Source organism: Chelonoidis abingdonii, chromosome 2, assembly GCF_003597395.2.
Source record: "Chelonoidis abingdonii isolate Lonesome George chromosome 2, CheloAbing_2.0, whole genome shotgun sequence".
Classification (NCBI taxonomy): domain Eukaryota; kingdom Metazoa; phylum Chordata; order Testudines; family Testudinidae; genus Chelonoidis; species Chelonoidis abingdonii.
In genome coordinates, this window is record NC_133770.1 from 303,081,880 (window position 1) to 303,102,214 (window position 20,335).

At 47.7% G+C, this 20,335-nt stretch overlaps 1 protein-coding gene across 30 annotated transcripts in view; it reads left to right on the forward strand.

Moving 5' to 3' along the window:
* Positions 1-25: 25 nt before the first annotated feature.
* The window catches only part of SCRIB (scribble planar cell polarity protein), a 212,188-nt gene continuing 191,878 nt past the window's right edge, over positions 26-20,335 (forward strand). For 29 of the 30 annotated variants that reach the window (XM_032762915.2, XM_075063333.1, XM_075063340.1 and 26 more), the window contains exon 1: positions 26-195. In XM_032762915.2, coding sequence (XP_032618806.1) covers positions 34-195 — 162 coding nt within the window. In that variant the 5' untranslated portion in view covers positions 26-33. Of the gene's footprint in view, positions 196-17,346; positions 17,552-20,335 lie in introns of all 30 variants that reach the window. The other variant, XM_075063335.1, reaches the window with a different exon arrangement.

The following is a 20,335-nucleotide window of genomic DNA, read 5'->3' on the forward strand; positions in this document are numbered from 1 at the left end:
GGCCGGCCGGAGCCGCGGGGGCCGCCCGGGAGGATGCTGCGCTGCATGCCGCCGCTGTGGCGCTGTAACCGGCACGTGGAGGCGCTGGACCGGCGGCACTGCTCGCTGCAGGCGGTGCCCGAGGAGATCTACCGCTACAGCCGCTCCCTGGAGGAGCTGCTGCTGGACGCCAACCAGCTGCGGGAGCTGCCCAAGGTCAGCGCCGAGCGGCCGGGGCTTCTCCTGGCGGAGTGGGGCGGGCCCGGCACCGCGCAGAGCTGAGGCTCTCTGGGCAGGGGTCCCGGGGTCAGCGCTCCCTGCGGGAGGGCTGCGTGGGCGGGCGGGCGAGCGAGCGGAGATCCTCGGGGCCGCTATCCAGGAGAGGAGCATGGGGGGATGAAGAGAGGCTCTGCGCGCTGTCGGGGGGGGCACTGAGTGGGGTACGAAGGCCCCGGAAGTTTGACAGGGAGTAGGCAGGACAGGTGGGGGCGGTACGCTGGTAAGAGTGAAGTGGGTGCGTGCAGTTGTGCGAATGGCTGTCAGAAGAGTGCTTTGGTAGCGAGCAGAGCAGGTCCTAGGCTAAGGTGGTACCGGTAATGGGAGAAGGGAGATAATGGTAGCAGTGGGCTTGTGTACAGGTAACAAGAAGGCTCTCTAAGGCGGCTCTGGAAGGCATGGATAGAATATAAATAGAAGGAATTGGAGCATGGGGCCAGGGAATGAGGAGCTGGAGGGGTTGTAGTTAGTTCATCTTTATTTCTGTGTAGAATTTTTTGTGAAAAAACTCAACCTATTCAAATTTTGGGGTCAGTGGGAAAGGCTCTTGGTCTGGTTCAAACTTCTGCCTTTTCTTGGGGCTGAGACTGCTTAGAACAGGCTTGAGCCCCCACCCATTCAGTTTCCTCAATTTCATCTTTAGCGTTGGTGTGGGGGTGGAGGAAGCTTGGTAAAAGTCTGAATAAATGTACCTCACGTCCTCCCAGCACCTTTTCCATTTCACCTGCTCTTGTTACCTGCCCCTTGGAGAATCCTGACATGTGTAAAGCCAGATTTCCTCTATGGCGGCTAGACTGGGCTCTGGCAGCGTGCATGGATAGATTTGATTTGTGTGGTAGGAGCATTTGTCCCTCCTGGTGGTGCTGTCCCATCCTGGGGACTCGCTACCAGAGTTCTTTCTGGGCATGTCTATACTACTTGCCAGATCGGTGGGCAGCAGTTGATCCAGCGGGGGTAGATTTATCGTGTCTAGTCTAGACATGATAAATTGACCCTGAGCGCTCTCCTGCATGAGAGGTGGAGTCGATGGGGAAGCGGCAGCACTCGACTCACCGTAGTGAAGACACCGTGGTGAGCAGATCTAAGTATGTCTACTTCACCTACATTATTGACGTAGCTGAAGTTGCATAACTTAGATCAATTTCCTCCCCTCCCTGCTCCCCCCCCCCCTGACCAGGCCTAAAATGGCACTTCTGCCTGTCTACACTTACAGCCACCAGTGACATAGCTGCACTTGTTCTGGTGCTGCTTAGTGCCGGGAGACCCATCTGCATAGCGAATCTACCTCAGCGAGAGGTGGTAGCTATGTCGCCGTGAGAAGCCCTTCCATTGACACAGCGCAGTCTACGCAGGGGGTTAGGTTCCTATAACTACATTGCTCAGGGGTGTGGATTTTCTACCTGAGAGATGTAGTTATACTGACGTAAGATCAAGCCTTAGTGTGAAATGTAAGGTATGTGTGGCCTGATAGCTTTAGTCCCCTGAATCTTTTTAGATTTTTATAATTGCCCTGTGCCCATCGCCATAGTGCCTGAGTTCCAGGAAAGGAAGCACTCAGTTTCCCACTGACACCTGTACTTTTCAGCCTTGGTAGAATGAGTTCTGCAGGACTGTCAGTATACACAGCAGCATACAGCAAGGGACAATAGCAGGACCCTGTGTTGAGGGGTTTAGTTTGCAAGCACAGTGGGTCAGATTCTTGCATTTGAGTTGTGAGGGGCTCTTGGATCATTTAATCCAGTCTCTGTGACCAGTTCATGGTGGATGAAATGCAATATTGAATGGCATGAGCATAATCTAGCAAGAACGTTTTATTACAGGGCAGGGAGGGAGCTTGGCCAACAGAGATTCAGAGGCTCTTCCATGCATAGGGAGAGTCATAAAATTAGGCATTGAGTCTAGAGTGGGTGGGTGAAAGAGTTGATGGGGAGAGGTCAGAAGAAACTTGGGTGGAGCAGAGAGAGTGGGACTGTGTAGGAGGGTGGAATTGGGCAGAGATTGAAAGTAATAGAGAAGTTACTTGGCAGCTGCATCTTGGAGGGATGGTGATGGAAGATGTGGGGCTGGAGGCTGCACTAGTAGGTGGGAGATGATGGAAGCCTAGGCAGACAGGCTAGTTACATGGAGAGAAGGAAGGAGCTGGGTGGGACAAGGAACCAGGCTTGACACCAGATGTGCAAGGATGGCTGCTGTGCTGAGTGACTGATGGGAAGGAGAGCTGGCAGTGGGAGACACCAGGCTGACATGGGGAGGGTCTGGCTTGGGAAATCATCCAAATTAAACATGGCAGCTGAGGTCTCACCATGGAAAGTGTGGCTGGAGAGGAGAAGGCTAACATTGCCCGTATTCCATGCTGAAGATTGCAGAAGACAAAGGAATGTAGCTGTGGGGAATCTCACCATGGGGGTCCAGATCCTCTGAGCACTTCCTTCCTGCCCAAACTCCTGGAGTGACTCAGACCCAAGGCAGAAGGTGTCTCCTTTGTGGGTTCCAGATTGGAGCTGATCCAAAGAACTCTCATTGCTGGCTCCTAGCGGGGAGGAGGGATGTTAGGATGATCCTTGTGGGTGTGCTGGCAAGCTCTGTGGGCTTTGCATAGATTCCTTCCTGCTCTGGCTTCCTGCTATTTGCATCAGTAGCGGGGCCCTTTCCTGGAGGTGGGAGTTGTCTAGGCTGTAGAGTTCCCTTCTGCCTCACTGCAGTTGGCCTGGGGCAGGAACTGCCTCCTTTGTCCACCAGCTGGGCTCCTGCCGCTCTGAGCCCAGCCATTTGAAACCCAAGGTCAGGTAGGGCCACTGCTGGGCTAATTAAGACCAGCTTTTATTTTGCTGGCAACTGGGGCCTGGGTGGAGGCTTCTGGGTTTTTATTTACCTTTGTGGAGGAGTAAAGCTGCTACTTCTAATCTCTCAACACTAACTCAGCCTCTCCCTGGCATGGAGGGAGACAGCCAACAAAGATTCATCAATGGCTTCAGCTCTTCCCCTCCAGCCTCTTGTACTGCTGTGTTGCACTCTGATGCCCTTTGGAAAGGAGGGCTGGCAATCAGCAGGTCTCCTTGGTCTGTGTGTGGATTCTCTGCATCTCAGGCCTTGTCTAAACACACAAGTGGCAGTAATTTAACAAATTCGGTTTAGAAACTGCTTTTGCTTGTTTGGGGCTTGAATCTGTTAGGAATCAGTTTAGTTAAATTGGTGCAACCTTAGCGTTTCGACATGCCTGTGTTTCTGTAAGACCCGGTCTTCACTTTGTGTGCGTGTCAATGTAAGTTACGCAGCTTCAGCTATGTGAATAATGTTGCTAAAGTCGATGTACTTAGACCCACTCACCATGGCGTCTTCACTGCAGTGAGTTGACTGCTGTCACTCCCCAGTTGACCCAGCCTGCGCCTCTTGTGGCAGTGAGGTACAGGAGTCGACGGGAGAGCGTTCGGGGATCGATTTATCGTGTCTAGACTAGATGCGATAAATGGACCCCCACTGGATTGATACCCTAAGTTAGGTATGTATGTTGGGGCACCTGCTGCTATAGTGGCCCTGGCTGAGGCTGAGCAGCTGGTTTCCTCGCTCCGCTCACATCCCTTCCCCTCTGCCACAGCTTCCCCTTTTGTCAAATCCTGGACAGTATTGACTCTGAAGAAGATTTCAGGGATAATAGTGGACAAGCAACTCAACATGAGCTCCCCCTGCGATGCTGTGGTTGAAGAAGTTAATATGATCCTCGGATATATGAGCGGGAGTAGGAGTGGGGGGGTAATTTTAAATCTTTATACAGTATTGTTGAGACCAGTGTTGTAATACTGTATCCAGTTCTGGTGTCCACATTTTAAAAAGGAAGTTGAAAAATTGGAGAAAAGACACAAAGGAGTCAAGGGCTGGCAAAAATACCTTACAGTGAGAGATTGAAAGAGCTCAATCTATTATAGTTTATCAAAAAAAAAAAAATGAACTGGCTTGATTATAGTGTATAAGAACCTTGAGAGGAGGAAAATATCAGGTGCTCTTCTCTTCAGTGGAGGGAGCATAATAAGAACCAATGACTACAACTTAAAGCAAGAAAATTAAAATTCAAAGGCTGTGCCTAACAGTGCGGTTAATTAACCATTGGAACAAACTACCGAGGGAAGCTCAGCCTATTCAGCTTGATAAAGAGCAGGTTGAGGGGTGACTTGATGACAGTCTACCCTACATGGAAAACCAGTATTTAATAATGGCCTCTTCAGTCTAGCAGAGAAAGGTCTAACACAGGGGTAGGCAACCTATGGCACGGGTGCCGAAGGCAGCACGCGAGCTGATTTTCAGTGGCACTCACACTGCCCAGGTCCTGGCCACAGGTCTGGGGGGCTCTGCATTTTAATTTAATTTTAAATGAAGCTTCTTAAACATTTTAAAAACCTTATTTACTTGACATATAACAATAGTTTAGTTATATATTATAGACTTATAGAAAGAGACCTTCTAAAAACGTTAAAATGTATTACTGGCACACGAAATCTTATTTTAGAGTGAATAAATGAAGACTTGGCACAGTACTTCTGAAAGGTTGCTGATCTCTGGTCTAACATGATCCAATGGCTGGAAGTTGAAGCTAGACAAATTCAGAGTGGAAATAAGGTGTACATTTGTATCAGTGAGGGTAACTAACCCATGGAACAATTTACCAAGGGCCATGGTGTATTTTCCATTACTGACCATTTTTAAATCAGGGTTTGATATTTTTTCTAAAAGACATGCTCTGGGAATTATTTAGGGGAAGTTCTGTGGCCTGTGTTACAGAGAGATCAGACTAGATGATCACAATAGTGTCTTCTGGCCTCAGAATCTATGGAAGAGTTGAATTTTCCATCTCTTGATATCTTCATATCAAGACTAGATTATTATTATGATCCCTTTTGGCCTTGAAATATATGAAAATGAATCTATGAAATGTGGATTGATACCCCCATCTGTGGGGTTTCTGAGGCCAGAGTCAAGATCAGTGTGCTGGGCAGTGTATAGACACATGGGATACACTGAGGAGTACTCATTCTAGGACAAAGCACACATGAGTGTAACAGTAGAGGCGAGCTGGGAGCAGCTATGCAGGCTGCTGTGTACTTGGTTACATTGAACTGAATGGCAGAATTCTTTCTGCCCAGGGTGGCCTTCATGCTGTGCTTGCCTGTTATATGGGCCCTGTACAAAGCAAGGAAGACTGTGAAGAACTTCAAAAAGATCTCACAAAACTAAGTGATTGGGCAACAAAATGGTAAATGAAATTTAATGTGGATAAATGTAAAGTAATGCACATTGGAAAAAATAACCCCAACTATACATACAATATGATGGGGGCTAATTTAGCTATAACAAGTCAGGAAAAAGATCTTGGAGTCATCGTGGACAGTTCTCTGAAGATGTCCACGCAGTCTGCAGAGGCGGTCAAAAAAGCAAACTGGATGTTAGGAATCATTAAAAAGAGGATTGAGAATAAGAATGAGAATATATTATTGCCCTTATATAAATCCATGGTACGCCCACATCTCGAATACTGTGTACAGATGTGGTCTCCTCATCTCAAAAAAGATATACTAGCACTAGAAAAGGTTCAGAGAAGGGCAACTTAAATGATTAGGGGTTTGGAGAGGGTCCCATATGAGGAAGGATTAAAGAGACTAGGCCTCTTCAGCTTGGAAAAGAGGAGACTAAGGGAGGATATGATAGAGGTATATAAAATCATGAGTGATGTGGAGAAAGTGGATAAGGAAAAGTTATTTACTTATTCCCATAATACAAGAACTAGGGGTCACCAAATGAAATTAATAGGCAGCATTTTTAAAACAAATAAATGGAAGTTCTTCTTCACTCAGCGCACAGTCAACTTGTGGAACTCCTTACCTGAGGAGGTTGTGAAGGCTAGGACTATAACGGCGTTTAAAAGGGAACTGGCTAAATTCATGGTGGTTAAGTCCATAAATGGCTATTAGCCAGGACAGGTAAGGAATGGTGTCCTTAGCCTCTGTTTGTCAGAGGTTGGAGATGGATGGCAGGCGATAGATCACTACATCATTGCCTGTTAGGTTCACTCCCTCTGGGGCACCTGGCATCAGCCGCTGTCAGCAGACAGATACTGGGCTAGATGGACCTTTGGTCTGACCTGGTACGGCTGTTCTTATGTTCTTATGTGGAGGCAGAGAGATGGAAAAGACTAGGTCCTGTTCAGTACATTCTCAGGGACCAGTTGGGGCTTACATTGCACCTGCTGAATCTCTCCTCTCAATAATTTCACTAGCTAGCTTCCTGCACCCCTGAGATACAGGCAGCCTGGGGCCAGCTGCCTGCTACATCTTTATATCTTCCAGGGTCCCCTTGTCAGCTCCTAGTGATAGTTATTCTTACAGAACCTTCCTCCTTTACCTGCTAGCCAGATTATGACTTACTCAGTATCTCAGAGGCTCTAGAAATGGTTGGGTCCCTTCCCCACTGATTGCTGGACCCACTTCTCTGTGCTATGTTCTTATAACCCCTCCTTACTCCACTTGACTGCAGTAATTCATTCTTTTTGCAGATATATCTGGCTTTGTCTCCTTGAACCATGACATTGATAAATATAGGGAGCAGTGTAGTGAGAGGTAATGATAGCTGGACAGTCCTGTGCAGGGAGGAAGATGAACTAGGTGACCTATGGGGCTTGTCCAACTGTAGCTCCTGTGACACTTTGTTACCTCTCCCTCTTCCATTTGGCTTCAGGGCATTTTAGCCATGTCTCTGAGCCAGTTCCTTGCAATCCACCTTCCCATTCCCTGCATTCTTCAATTTTCAGGGGAATTGTTTGTGCCTAATGGTGTCTGAGGAGCCTCCACTGCTTCCTCCCACTGAGGGGGATTTTTAACTCTTCTTCCCAGGGCCCCTCATGAGATTTCTTTATTCCTCCAAATTTGCTTTGCTGCATTCTAAGGCCTTGTGTTACTGCACTCTCTGAATGCCACACTGCTTGCTGTGCTAAGTTCAGGCTGCATGGGGTCATTGACTCCCAACTACTCTGTCATTCTTACATTCTCAGCCCATTTCTTCCTTTCAGAGGTAAATCTGGCTTGGTATTTGTAGCGTGGTGCCACACAAAGGCCCCCCGTGAGGAATGGGGCCTTGTGGTGCTGGGTGCTGCACAAATGCACAAGATGACGTGACCTCTGCTCTGAAGAAGTTGTAATCCAATTGGAAATGATGCACCAAGTATGTGAGAGCAGCTATTGCATAACTGGATGGTTCTCAATCACTGACAGTTGTTTTGGTATAGTTCAAGCAAATAAAATTGTGTAGTCATGACTGCTGCTCAGCTGGCCTGTTGTTAATGGCTGATTCCTTGTAGGAGTTCTGGCAGAAGTAGATCTGGAGAGGATTTGGAAGGAGGGAATAGTACCTGATGGATCAGTGCGGGAAGGGCCTTCCCTACATAAAGATGGCATGGAAGAAAGCATGAAGATCATTGTGAGAGCAGTTGACACATGGACCTTCATGGCTGGCATCATTGAGGGGAAGGGTGTGTGTGATAGAGCAGATAAGCAACAAGGAATGGAGATCTGGGTATTTCTTGGATTCTTTGTAAATTTTTGCTTTGTCAGCTGTGGCCCACCCTCTGCTATGACTTAAAGCTAAGCAGGTTCGGGCCTGGGCAGTACTTGGATGGGAGATCTCTAATGAAATGTTGGTGCCTCAGCTGGCACTCTTCCCCCTGAGTCAGTGACAGACTGTGCCCCAATGTGGTGCTATAGGGATGCTGCGCTCCATGAAGTGGTAGCGGGGGCTGTCTTTACTGTCACTGCTGACTGTAATGCCCCAGCATGGCACTAGGGGGTGCTGTGCTGCTGATGCTACTGTGTCTAACATGAGATTTAAATTGAGGCCCTGAGCAGTTGTGGTTAGTAAAGATCCCACAGTACTTTGTGGGAGTGGAGTATTAGCCCTGGTGTCCTGGCCAAATTCTAGATTGGGGCATTTCTTTTCACAGCCTAAATTCCCTTAAAGTTTAATCTGGACCTGGAAATTCACATTGCTTCTGCTCTAAACTCTTGTATAATGTTGCAGTTAGCTGTGAAACAGCTGCTGCATTCCACCCCAGAGGGGGGCTGCATTCCCAGTTCCCTGCTGAGGTGCCTGTGAAGAGTCAGCTGGTGAGCCTTGGGCTCTGAGACTGCTTGCACTATGTCTCAGCTGGAATGTTTTCCTGGCATTTAAGTATTTTCATGTATTTGAAACACATTCCTTAGGGCCTGATATGTGGGGTTAAATAGCAGGAAATCCGGCTAATCTGCATTACAGGGATCTGTGTCACTGCTGCCAAAGAGCCGTCAGCCCACGGATGTATGGGTACTCCTCTGCTCTCAGCCCATGAGCACATACCCCTCCCATTGGTTTTGGGGTTTTGTACTCTGGTGTGTGTCTGTGCCTGGAGCATAGTCTGCTTTTGTCTTGTTCCATGTGCTGCAGTGCTGGTGAGTGTGTCCTACCTTTGCTGTCCTTGCTGCAGCCCTAGTTTCTGGTGAGCGCTGCTGTGCATGTGGTTTTGTTGCTGCAGAGCATCAGCTGTTTCTGCTTAGGGCTCTGTCACTGAACTACTGCCTTTGTTATTGGGTCAGTTGTCCTCTCGCTGGCCTAGCATCTCCCCCATCCTGGATCCGCACTCCCGTATGCCAGGATCTTTGTCATATCTTGTTATCTAAGCAAGACAGGCTGGGTCTGCTCAATATTATGGTGGGGGGACCTCCAAGGGACACCAGCTACTACAGGGACTGGGGTGGGGAGTTGACTAGGGGGTGCTCTGCTATCTGACTCATAAGAATGGCCATACTGGATCACAACAAAGGTCCGTCTAGCCCAGTATCCTGTCTTCTGACAGTGGCCAATGCTAGATGCCCTGGAGGGAATGAACTCCAAGCTGACCTCATGTGCCAGTCCTCTGCTAGGGATGTTGTGATGCTGGAGATGTCTTTCAAATAGGACTTAAAACTGACACTCTTATCTTTCATAGTTATTCATGGTCCTTTGGTGTTTCTTGCAGGAGTAGGTTTTGACAAAATCTCAGTTTGGGTAATTCCATCCTACTTCTCAATTCCCTCTGCCCTTTCACTCTTCTAAACTGTTTTGTAGTGTTACTATATAGCTCTTAAGCAGCTGCTGTATCCCAACAACAGAGGTGGCGGCATTTTGGCACTAGGTGAGGGATCCCTGTATGAACAGCTGCTGTTCAGAGGGAGTTGAATTTCACAGATTATAAAGCCAGAACGGACCACTGTGATACTCTAATCTGACCTCCTGCATAACATAGACCATAGAACTTCATCAGAATCATTCTTGGTTGAACTAGAGCATATTTTGTAAGAAAGCATTCAATCTTGATTTAAAAATGCTGATGATGGAGAATCCATTACAATCTTTGGTAAATTGTCCCAATGGCTAATTACGCCTTATTTCCACTCTGAGTTTGTCTACCTTTCACTTCTAACCATTGCTTCACTGAAGGGTCCAATATCAAATATTTGTTCTCCATGTAGGTACTTATAGACTGATCAAAGTACTCTTTAACTGTCTCTTTGTTATGCTATAACAGATTTAATTCCGTGAGTCTCTCACTATAAAGCCTATTTTCTAATCCTTTAATCATTCTTATGGCTCTTCTCTGACCCCTCTCTACTTACTCAATAACATCCTTCTTGAAATGTGTCCAGTCTAGTGTTCACAGGATTCCAGCAGCAGTCTCACAGTGCCAAATACAGAGGAAATACAACCTCTCTACTCCTATTTGAGATTCCTGTGTTATGCGCCCCAGAATTGCATTAGCATTTTCAGTGCCAGATGACCCTGTGTGTCCCACCTGCCTTCTCGAGGGTTGAATTTAATGGCTGGAGAACTTTGTAGTACTCTGACAGGCAGCCCTAGAGCAGGGCAAAGCACCCCCATCTCTCCCCCACTGTAGCAGGAGGGGCTGGGCTAAGACAAACCACAAGCACTGGGTGAAAGTGAAGGGGGACTGGCATGGGAGTGCACTTTGTTTGGGATTCCTCTCTCAATGCCAGGAGAGGGGTGTTGGAGTTTGAAGTAGTGTGGTGCTTATGTTCTACTCTCCCTAATCATTAGTATGTGTTGGCAGAAGGATGTATCACTGCTAGAAGTTGGACTGTTACTTTGCATCTGAAGAAGTGGGTTTTAGCCCACGAAAGCTTATGCCCAAATAAATTTGTTAGTCTCTAAGGTGCCACAAGGACTCGTTGTTTTTGCTGATATGGACTAACACGGCTACCACTCTGAAATTTGTTGAAGTAGATCATGTAGCCTGCAGGGACTGGCTGGCTGAGTCCCCAAATGTGCTAGGGTCCTCCTTGACTCCATGGCCTGGGTATGCAAGGAGCTGGCTCTGAGCACTATTGATTGAGGGGAGGGGGGGGGGCGGGTCTTTTACGAATGATCTGATCTTGTCTGTGCTCTGCAGTCTCAGCTCCCAGCCCTGCTGGGTGTCACCTATGCAGCCTGCCTTCCCCAAGCAAGAGAATTCCACCTACGTAGCCCAGAAAGAGACAGTTCCTACTGGCTGCTTCCTCTTGTCGATCTGGCATCATGCTTGGCCCCATAGTCCCACAGGTTAGAAAGGCAGAAATGCAGGTTTTGCAGTACTGTTGACTTAGCCACAGGGCACACCCAGCAGATTTTATGCCGTGTGTTTGAGGCAAACTTGCAACATGCAAAGGTCCACATCTAAACGGGAATAGAGGAGTGGAAAATAATTCCTGTGAGCACCTGGAGGAGGAGCCACATTTGTGACATCTTACTGCCAAGCTCCTGGCTGTTGTCTGAGCCTCCCCACTTCAGTTCAGCGACAGACATACAGTTCTGCTATGTTGCTCCTATGAGCTCTGTGCAGCCAGCCTGGTCTGGCCTAGTATTGGGGCGAGGTGCTGGGTGCTCTCTCTCTGAGCACTGTGTTGCCAGCCCGGCCCAGTAATTGGCTGGGGAGCTGGGCTCTATTCTGGCTCATGAATAGCAGTGTAGCAGAACTGTTGTTTATGTTCTAGCTACAGGATGTAATCCTGTCCTTAGTTATGTGTGTGTTGTCATGCTGAAGTCAATGGAGCTGCATCAGCAGAGCTTGGGACCTGAAGATTCTCCTAAGGCGGCTGAGCTGTAAACAGGACAGAATCTGCCTTGTTCTGATCACAGGCAGGGGCGATGTTTGCAGAACTGGTATCTGGAAAAACAGTGTTTGTTGATTTGATTTTTGAGAAAGGAATTGAGCCAGAAAGCCCAGCTGTTGTTTACTGCCTAGCAGAACCCAATATTCCTGTGCAGCCCTCACTCTGGGCCTTATTCGCATGGCAGCCTTTGGGTCACATTGCGGTGATGAAGTATTATTTAATATGAAAGGGGGAGAGAACCAAGAGCTTCTCTGTGGCTGGTGGAGCCTAGGAATCTCCTCACTCTGAAGGGCAGAGCTCAGCAGGCTTAGACAGTAGCTCTTTGAACCCATTGGACGTGGCACAGCTCTCCTGTAGTTGTAAAGAACTTGTTTACAATGCAGGTTGCACACAGGTCTCTAGCTGTCATACTGGTTATCTCCTACCCATTCCACCTCCATGTCTCAAAGAGGTTGCCCCATACAGAGAGCACCATCTTCACCATGGCTTCTGCAGCTGTTTTGGCTCAGGGAGTCTTTGAAATGCTGTAAGGCAGCGGAATGTCGCCCTTGCTGCTCTGCTTCAGTTGGGTGTACCCTCTCATGGGGGCTCACGGACAAAGCATGCCATGGGTTTGACTCCAAACCCACTTAACTCAGGATGCAAAGGTCACCCCAAGCTGATGGCACTTGACACATGGCTCCCCCCCGGTCCCCGCTGTCTGCTAGGAGGGGTCCAGGTTGTGAGACCAGTTTCCTGGGAACTGTCTGTGTTGCAGAACAGTGCATCTCATTCTCTCATGCAGAATTGGACAGGGGACTGGGGAGCCCTTCCTCCTCCCGGCCTAGGATGGCTCTCCTCACTGTGCAGGCAGGAGAGAGTGGGGAGGACTGTCAATTAGATGAAAGTGGAAGGGTAGAAGCAATGGGCTGCTGAACCCTTGAGTGTTAGGGAACAAAGGCTCCTCTGTGCTGGGGGGCTCTCTCCTTGGAAGAGGCTGCTGTACCCGATGAGAGGGCTGGACTGGTTATTGAAGTGTGAAATGGGCAAATTCAGTTGCACATATGAGGGTCAGACACCATGTGGTAACCTCCCAAATCACAGATCTGTAACCTTGGATAGGGACCCACCCTGTTCCTATGTTTCTGGAAGCGATCAGACAGGAGAGGTGGAAGGGCAGCTAGTGCTATAGCGTCCAACAGAACAGGTCTCCTTCAGCCCCTCCTGCAGTATTTTGGAGAACCAATTCAGAAAAGGAAGAATTGTGAAGCCGACCTGGGCATCTGGGAAGAGACTCATATTCTCCCCACCCCGCTCCAAAGAGAGTTCTAGGGACCTGTAACCAATGGTCAAGGTCCTCCCCACCCTCCCTCTCCTTTGCCTCTCCTTGGCTATACATGAATAAATTACATTCAGATCCAAGGGATGGGGGAGGGCACAGCAAGGGCTGGTGTAGAGTCCTGTTACTGTGTGATTTGAGGAAGGGAACTCGGCTCTGGCCATGCCATCCTGGCACTGTGGCTCCAGTTTCCTGTTGCCCCATTAACTGTCAGGCTGATCCCCATCAGCTTGTAACCATTTAGCTCTGTATCCTCGCTTCCCCCCACCCCATCACACCAATGAGTCCAGCTAGCACTGTATCCTTCCCCCTCCTCCTGCTGTCCCACATCAGACCAATAGACCCACCTCTACGGTGCCTCTTGCTGGGAACCAGCAAATGCTGGCACAGTCACACACTGGTGGACTCATTTAGGGACTGTCCCTTTGTGGGGAAGGGCTGCCCGCTGTGCTGTGTGTGGCTGACTGTTCTGGTGCTTAATCCTGTCTGGAGAATGGCTGGCTTTTCAGGGCCTGCCCTGGGATTTTGTTGTTGCTAGGAAGCTGCCTCATTCATTGGCAGTTCAAAGAGCTAGTCTTATCCTTTTATCCACTGTCCCTTTCTCCTTGTTCATTTTCCACCGGAGCCGGTTGAATGAGTGACCAGTGGAGGGGGCTGAGCTGGGTTGGGGGCTCTCTGTGGGAAGTGGAGGGTACTGGGGGACATTTTCAAAATTCCAAGCATCCCCTTTTGAGGCTGTGGTTCCCCAGTCTGGCCCCCATCAGATCCTGAGGGCATTGTCCCAACCCTAGAGACTAGTTGCTTGTAATCCTTTGGGCTTTACTGACATTAACACAGGGAGCCAGAGGGACAGGGCTGGGGATTTATAGAAAGCAAATAAGTCAGGAAGCCCGAGTAACAAAGGGCTGATGTGGGCACCTCCCCACAGACTGACTGTGAGGTGAGGGGGGAGCTCTGAAGTGGCCCTGTGGATGAAAGGGTGCCTGTGGATAGAAGTTGAAATGGCCCTGGTGGTCTTTGTGACTCTGCTGCCCCTCTGATGCAGGTTGACTTTGGCCTTTGTCAACCCTGGAGGTGCCTGAGCATCTAGCTGTGGAGACACTGCTAGGGGCTCCAGCTCCCAGATGCCTTTGCAGTTTGAGTTTGGCTCACTGGGTACCTATGATAGCCTTACTCCCTGAGGAGGATGTGTACAAACTCGTCAAGCCCCTTATGTGTGGCTGGAAGTTGCTGCCTGAGTCCTAGGTTGGCTGAAAGTGTCTGTGAGAGAGATAGCTAGCCGGAGGATATTGGGTATGAGGTGTCTGTTACTCTAACATGGTATGTGACAACAATAGGCAATTCTATTGGGTCTGGTCATGGCTCCAACTCACAGGGAGCTGGGGAGCTGATTTGTTGATGATGGGGGACTTCAACTCTCCAGATATTTGTTGGGAAAATAACACCGTGGGGCACAGACTATCCAATAAGTTCCTGGACTGCATTGCAGACAACTTTTTATTTCAGAAGGTTGAAAAAGCTACTGGGGGGAAGCTGTTCTAGACTTGATTTTAACAAATAGGGAGGAACTTAGTGTGAGGAATTGTTTGAGCGAATTGAAAGTAGAGGAAGTTTGGTGACAATGATCATGAATAATCATAAGGAGTTTTGCAATTTAAAGAAGAGGTAGAAGGGAGGTACATCAAATAGAGACCCTTATGGATTTCAGGAAGGCTGGATTTTTGGTAAGCTATGTAGATGCTGATAGGTTAAGTCCATTGGGAATCTAAGATCTGAGGGGAAAAAACATACTGAGGAGAGTGGGCAGTCAAGGGTACAGTATTAAGCGCCCCAAAGTCAAGCTATTTCCGAATGGGTAGGAAGATATATGAATTAATGTTGTGCGAGACCACCTTTGGTTAACCACGATGATCTTTGCTATGATTCTAAAAATATAAAAGGCATTTTCTATATAAATGGAAGACTATTTTCAGATTACAAAGGATGAATATATGCAAACATACACGGATGCAGGGCAAGTTAGAAAGGCAAAGGCCAAAAAATGAGCCTCAAACTAGCTATGGAATAAAGGTGAAACATGAAACTTTTTATCAATACGTTAGAAGCAAAGGGAAGAGCAGGCAAGGACCGGTAGGCTCACTGCTCAGTTGAGGAAGGAGAAACTACGTAGCAGGAAACTTGAAATGAAAGAGATGCTTATGACTTCTTGTTTCGGTTTCACTGAGATACGTCTGAAGGGAATGTCTAAATACGTGAATGCGTATGGGATAGGGGTTAGGTTTTAGAAAGATTAAAATTAAAAAAGGCAAGTTAAAAATCACTTTAGAAAAGTTAGATGCCTTGCAAGTCACCATGGATCCTGATGAAATGCAGTCCTAGTATGCATCAGAATCTCAAGAGTTATAGAGGAGGTATCTGAGCCTCTAGCTATTATCTTTGAAAGTCATGGGGGACGGAGAGATTCCAGAAGACTGGAAAAGGCAAATATAGTGCCCATCTATGAAAAGGGATATAAAAACAACCCAGGAAAACAGACCAGTTAGTTTAACTTCTGTGCCGGAAAATAATGGAGCAAGTAATTAAGGAAATCATCTGCAAACCTTGAAAGGTGTAAGGTGATAGCGAAACCAGCGCTGGATTTGTAAAGAACAAATCATGTCAAACCAATCTGATAGCTTTCTTTGATAGGATAACGAGCCTTGTGGATAAGGGAGAAGCGGGTGGGTGTGGTAACCTAGACTTTAGTAAGGCACTTTGATACGGTTTCGCATGATATCCTTACGATAACTAGGCAAATACAATTAGATGGGCCTACTACAAGTGGGTGCATTACTGGCTGTATAACCGTATCAGAGGGTAGTTATTAATGCTCTCCAATCCTGCTGGAAAGGTATAACAAGTGGAGTTCCACAGGGGTCTGTTTTTGGACCGGCTCTGTTCAATATCTTCATCAACGACTTAGATGTTGGCATAGAAAGAACGCTTATTAAGTTTGCAGATGATACCAAACTGGGAGGGATTGCAACTGCTTTGGAGGACAGGGTCAAAATTCAAAATGATCTGTACAAATGGAGAAATGGTCTGAGGTAAACCGGATAAAGTTCAATAAAGACAAATGCAAAGTGCTCCATTAGGAAGGAACGATCAGTTTCACACATACAGAATGGAAGAGACTGTCTAGGAAGGAGTATGGCAAGAAGAGATCTAGGGTCATAGTGGACCACAAGTTAAATATGAGTCAACAGTGTGATACTGTTGCAAAAAAAGCAAATGTGATTCTGGGATGCTTAACAGTGTGTGTTGTAAACAGACATGAGAAGTCTTCTTCGCTCTACTCTCGGCTGCTTAGGCCTCGGCTGGAGTATTAGTCCAGTTCTGGCGCACACGCCATTTCAGAAAGGATGTGGAGAAATTGGAGAGGATCCAGAGAAGAGCGAACAAGAATGATTAAAGTCTTGAGAACATGACCTATGAAGAAGGCTGAAAGAATGGGTTTATTTAGTTGGAAAGAGAAAACTGCTATCATGTCCCTCTCAGTCTTCAGATATCTAAAAGGGTGTCATCAGGAGGGAGAGAAAACTTTCACCTAGGCTCTAATGGTTTAAAGGGGGGAACAAGGAGCCCCCCAAATGGGGGGGCCTTTTTAAAAAAAAAAACTGCCCAGCAGCAAGGGAGATTTAGGTTGGAAATTAGGAAAAAGTTCCTAATTGTCAGGGTAGTTAAACACTGGAATAAATTGCCTAGGGAGGTTGTGGAATCTCCATCTCTGGAGATATTTAAGAGTAGGTTAGATAAATGTCTATCAGGGATTGTCTAGACAGTATTTGGTCCTGCCATGAAGGCAGGGGACTGGAATTGATGACCTCTTGAGGTCCCTTCCAGTCCTAGGGTCTATGAACCTCTCTTGCTCCCCAGGCCCTTCAGTGAGACCCACCTGTGATAAAGGTCTGACACAGGAGAGAGCTGGAGGGAGATGGCCTCAGCCACACGACTTGGGGTTAGCAAAGGCTAATGTCATATGTCAGGAGTCGGTATCCATTCCTTCCAGGGGCTACTTTTACAGCTTCCTGATGCAAATAATCAAATACCGTTAGCCAAAGCTTGACCTGGAGACTCACCCAACCCATGATTAAAGTGCAAACGGAGCAAAGCTTTACTGAGGCCTGCCATACACCTAAACCATATGCTGGCATATCTATGTCAATCAGAGGTGTGAAAAACCCACAACCCCTAGCCACGGAGCTATGCTGACCAAACCCCTGGTGTACGTGCCACAGTGCCAGTGGACGAGCGCTTTGGTGGGCATAGCTAATCTCATTCAGGGAGGTGGTGTTCCTATACTGGCAGAGGCTTTGTTAGCATTTGCTGGATCTGCGCTCAGGGCTACGCTGCCGTAGGCTGTGCAGTGTAGACATAGCCTTCGACTGTGAGCTCTGTGGGGCAGAAAGTGTCTTGGTTTGTTCAGTAGTAAGCACTACTGGGGCCCCTACATGCTATTGCACTAAATAGTAGGGTTAGGATGGAGGTCAAGGTACTGGATATCTGTCAGTAATTACCATCTCTGAGGCTCAATGGCTCTCATATCACAAATCCACTTTTTCTGTTCCTTTTCAGTAGTTTGTTCTGCTGCCGAGGTGGATCTGCCACCTGGAGCGTGTTTGCTGTCCCTGATGTTTCACTGTCAGTTACTGGCTGGGGGTGTGTTCCTTCTGTGAGCAGCATTCTGGATGTCCTCAGAAAGCAGAGCTCTAGTGTCCTCTTTGGCTTTGTGAAGATGTCTTCTGTTCCTCTCATTGTACTGACCCTCAAGTGTCACGAGGTGTGACACCGGTGCTGCTGGAACAGCTGTTTCCTTGGCAGGTTGTCTGCCGCATTCTAGTTTGAAGCTAACATTCTTCCTACTTAAGTGGAGTGGAGGGTAATTGCTTGGCATTCTTGTCCTAGCATTTCTTCTGTTCTAGTTTTCTGGTGTTTAGTGCCTCTTCTTTTTTCTTTTTCTGAATGCTGTCAGAGTCAATTGTCTCTGGAAGCTTGTTAGATGTTGGCACCAAGATTTTTGTTCTTTTGACAGTGAGGTGTATTGTGATACTATAACAATACTAAAGATGGCTTCCTTGACGCTCATGACCAAACTGTGGTTTATAGTGTGTAGTGAGGAGCAGTGTGATTTGCAGCAGCTCTTGAATGACTTAGATCTAAAAGATCTGCCCCAGCCTTGGACCAGTGGCAGTCAGAAATCTCTCATATAGATTCAATAGCACTTTTGCATTGTTTCCTGTATTTGATTGCATGCACACACACACAAACTTTGACAGCAGAGTTTGTATCTAGTTAGAATAAGGCATCTCGTGCTCTGTTTCCTTTCTCTGTACTCAAATGGCCATGGCGAACTGGGTTTAGCATGTGGCGTTATTAGTGTAGTACCTAGGAGCCTGTAGACGAGCAGACTCACCCCATGCGGCGCCTCCTGCTGGTGACTCCTGGGAATTAGCTCAATTCAGCTCCGGAGCGCCCTCTGCAGACCGGTGATCCGCCTGTCCTCTGGCCCCCATGTCCCTCCCTGGACCCGGTGCCCTTTTACCTGGGGTGCTGCCCCCTGGCAGTAACCCCTTTCTCTCAGGGTCTCTCCTCCCCAGGGATCCCCCACCCTCTGTCCCCACCTTTCCTCAGTATATGGTTACTGCCAGTCATTGTCTAGCCCCACACCCTGGGGCAGACTGCAGTATCAGCCTACTCATCACTAGCAAGGTCAGGTTTGGACCTTCTGCTTTGGCCTATCCCTGGGCTGCCCTCTGCAACCCCTCAGTACCTGTTAGCCAATGCTAGGCCGCAGCCTAGGGCTTTCCAGGCTGGAGCTCCTTGGTTCCTCTGCATTTCCCCAGCTCTGCTTCACTCAGGTACCCTGTGTGCAGCTCCCTGCAGCCAGGCCCATCTCCCTCTATAGCTAGAGAGAGACTTCTATCTGCCTCTGGCTTCTCTGCCTTTATAGGGCCAGCTGAGTCTGTTTGGGGTGTGGCCCCAGCTGCTGCCACTTTCCCCAATCAGCCCAGCCTAGAAGCTTCTTTCTCCAGCCACAGCCCCCCTCCCCGGGCTTATTTTTAACCCTTCAGGGCAGGAGCAGAGGACCACCCTGCTACAGAGCCCCAGTCATGGACCAGAACCCATTGTGCTAGGTGCTGTACAAACAAAGGAAAACACAGCCCCTGACCCAAAAAGCTTACAGTCTATATAAGACAAGAGACAATGGTTGGGAGAGTACAAGGAAACAGTGAGTCGTAAATGTCACCATAATAGGCTGTAGTCTTGGGGCTGTATTATATAGGCCTCATAGCAAAGGACAGTTTCAAGGAGGGTTTTGAGGGAGAGCATCAGAACAGCCAGACCGGGTCAGACAAAGGGTCCATCTAGCTCAGTATCCTGTCTTCTGATAGTGGCCAATGCCAGGTGCTTCAGAGGGAATGAACAGAACAGGTAATCATCAAGTGATCCATCCCATCGCCCATTCTCAGCTTCTGGCAAACAGAGGCTAGGGACACCATCCCTGCCCATCCTGGCTAATGGCCATTGATGGACTTACCCTCTATGAATTTATCTAGTTCTTTTTTGAAGGAGGATAGTGTTAGTTTTGTGGATTTTAGAGGGAACGTCTCCCAAGCGTGAGCGGCAACGTGGGAGAAAGCATTTGTGCTTGTTTGAAAACGTAACAAGGGCAATGGACATTGGAATCAACCTTTCAGTAGTGCATGAGAGATGATAGGCAGGGGGGTAAGATGTTAACGACCTTGAAAGTGAAGACAAGTAGCTTTCTCCAAGGCCGCCTTGTTTTATGACATTTCTATTTGCCTTCACCTTTCTTGGGGCTGTTTTAATTCCTTTGTCACTGGACACACATACATAACTAATTTCAGTGAGCCTGATCTCACATTTGTTCTCACTCCTTTGGCACGCTGCAGAAAACACTACGAGAGACTGTGTGATGATTGTGTAGTTGTCATCACTGCACATTTGCAGCTTCTCAACAAATACTTCAATCCCATGCAGATCCTCAAAGGACTAGGATGTGAAGCTTTGGTGACCTCAGGTGTTGAGACAATCCTGAAGAGATGTCACATGGACATATTTACCTTATACAGACATGCAGCGTGGGTTGGCTTATTTTATGCCTGCTATGTGAAACAAGTCCAGTATTTGACTTGAACAGGGGCTATGATTGTGTTACTTTCAGCTCCGCTGATGATTTTGAAATGTACTTATTCACCTAAACAGCAAAGAGTCAGGTGGCAACTTAAAGACTAACAGATTTATATGGGCATAAACTTTCATGGATAAAACCCCCACTATTTGTGTACACTCATTTTGTTGTCTTAATCAGAGAGTGATAAACCCGAAGTACTTGCTGTTTACTTGCACATCCTGTTGACTTCAGTGGGAGGTGCAGCTACTCTGTACTTCTGAGTAAAAGCTTTTACCGTGTTTGTCCTTCTCTCTTGTGGGTTTATAGTCTACATTTTTCAGCAGCCATACACTCCACTTCTGAAAAAGGGAAACCAGTTCTTTTAGACTGATCCACCTTTGAACAGTAGTTTAACATCTCAGCCTGTTT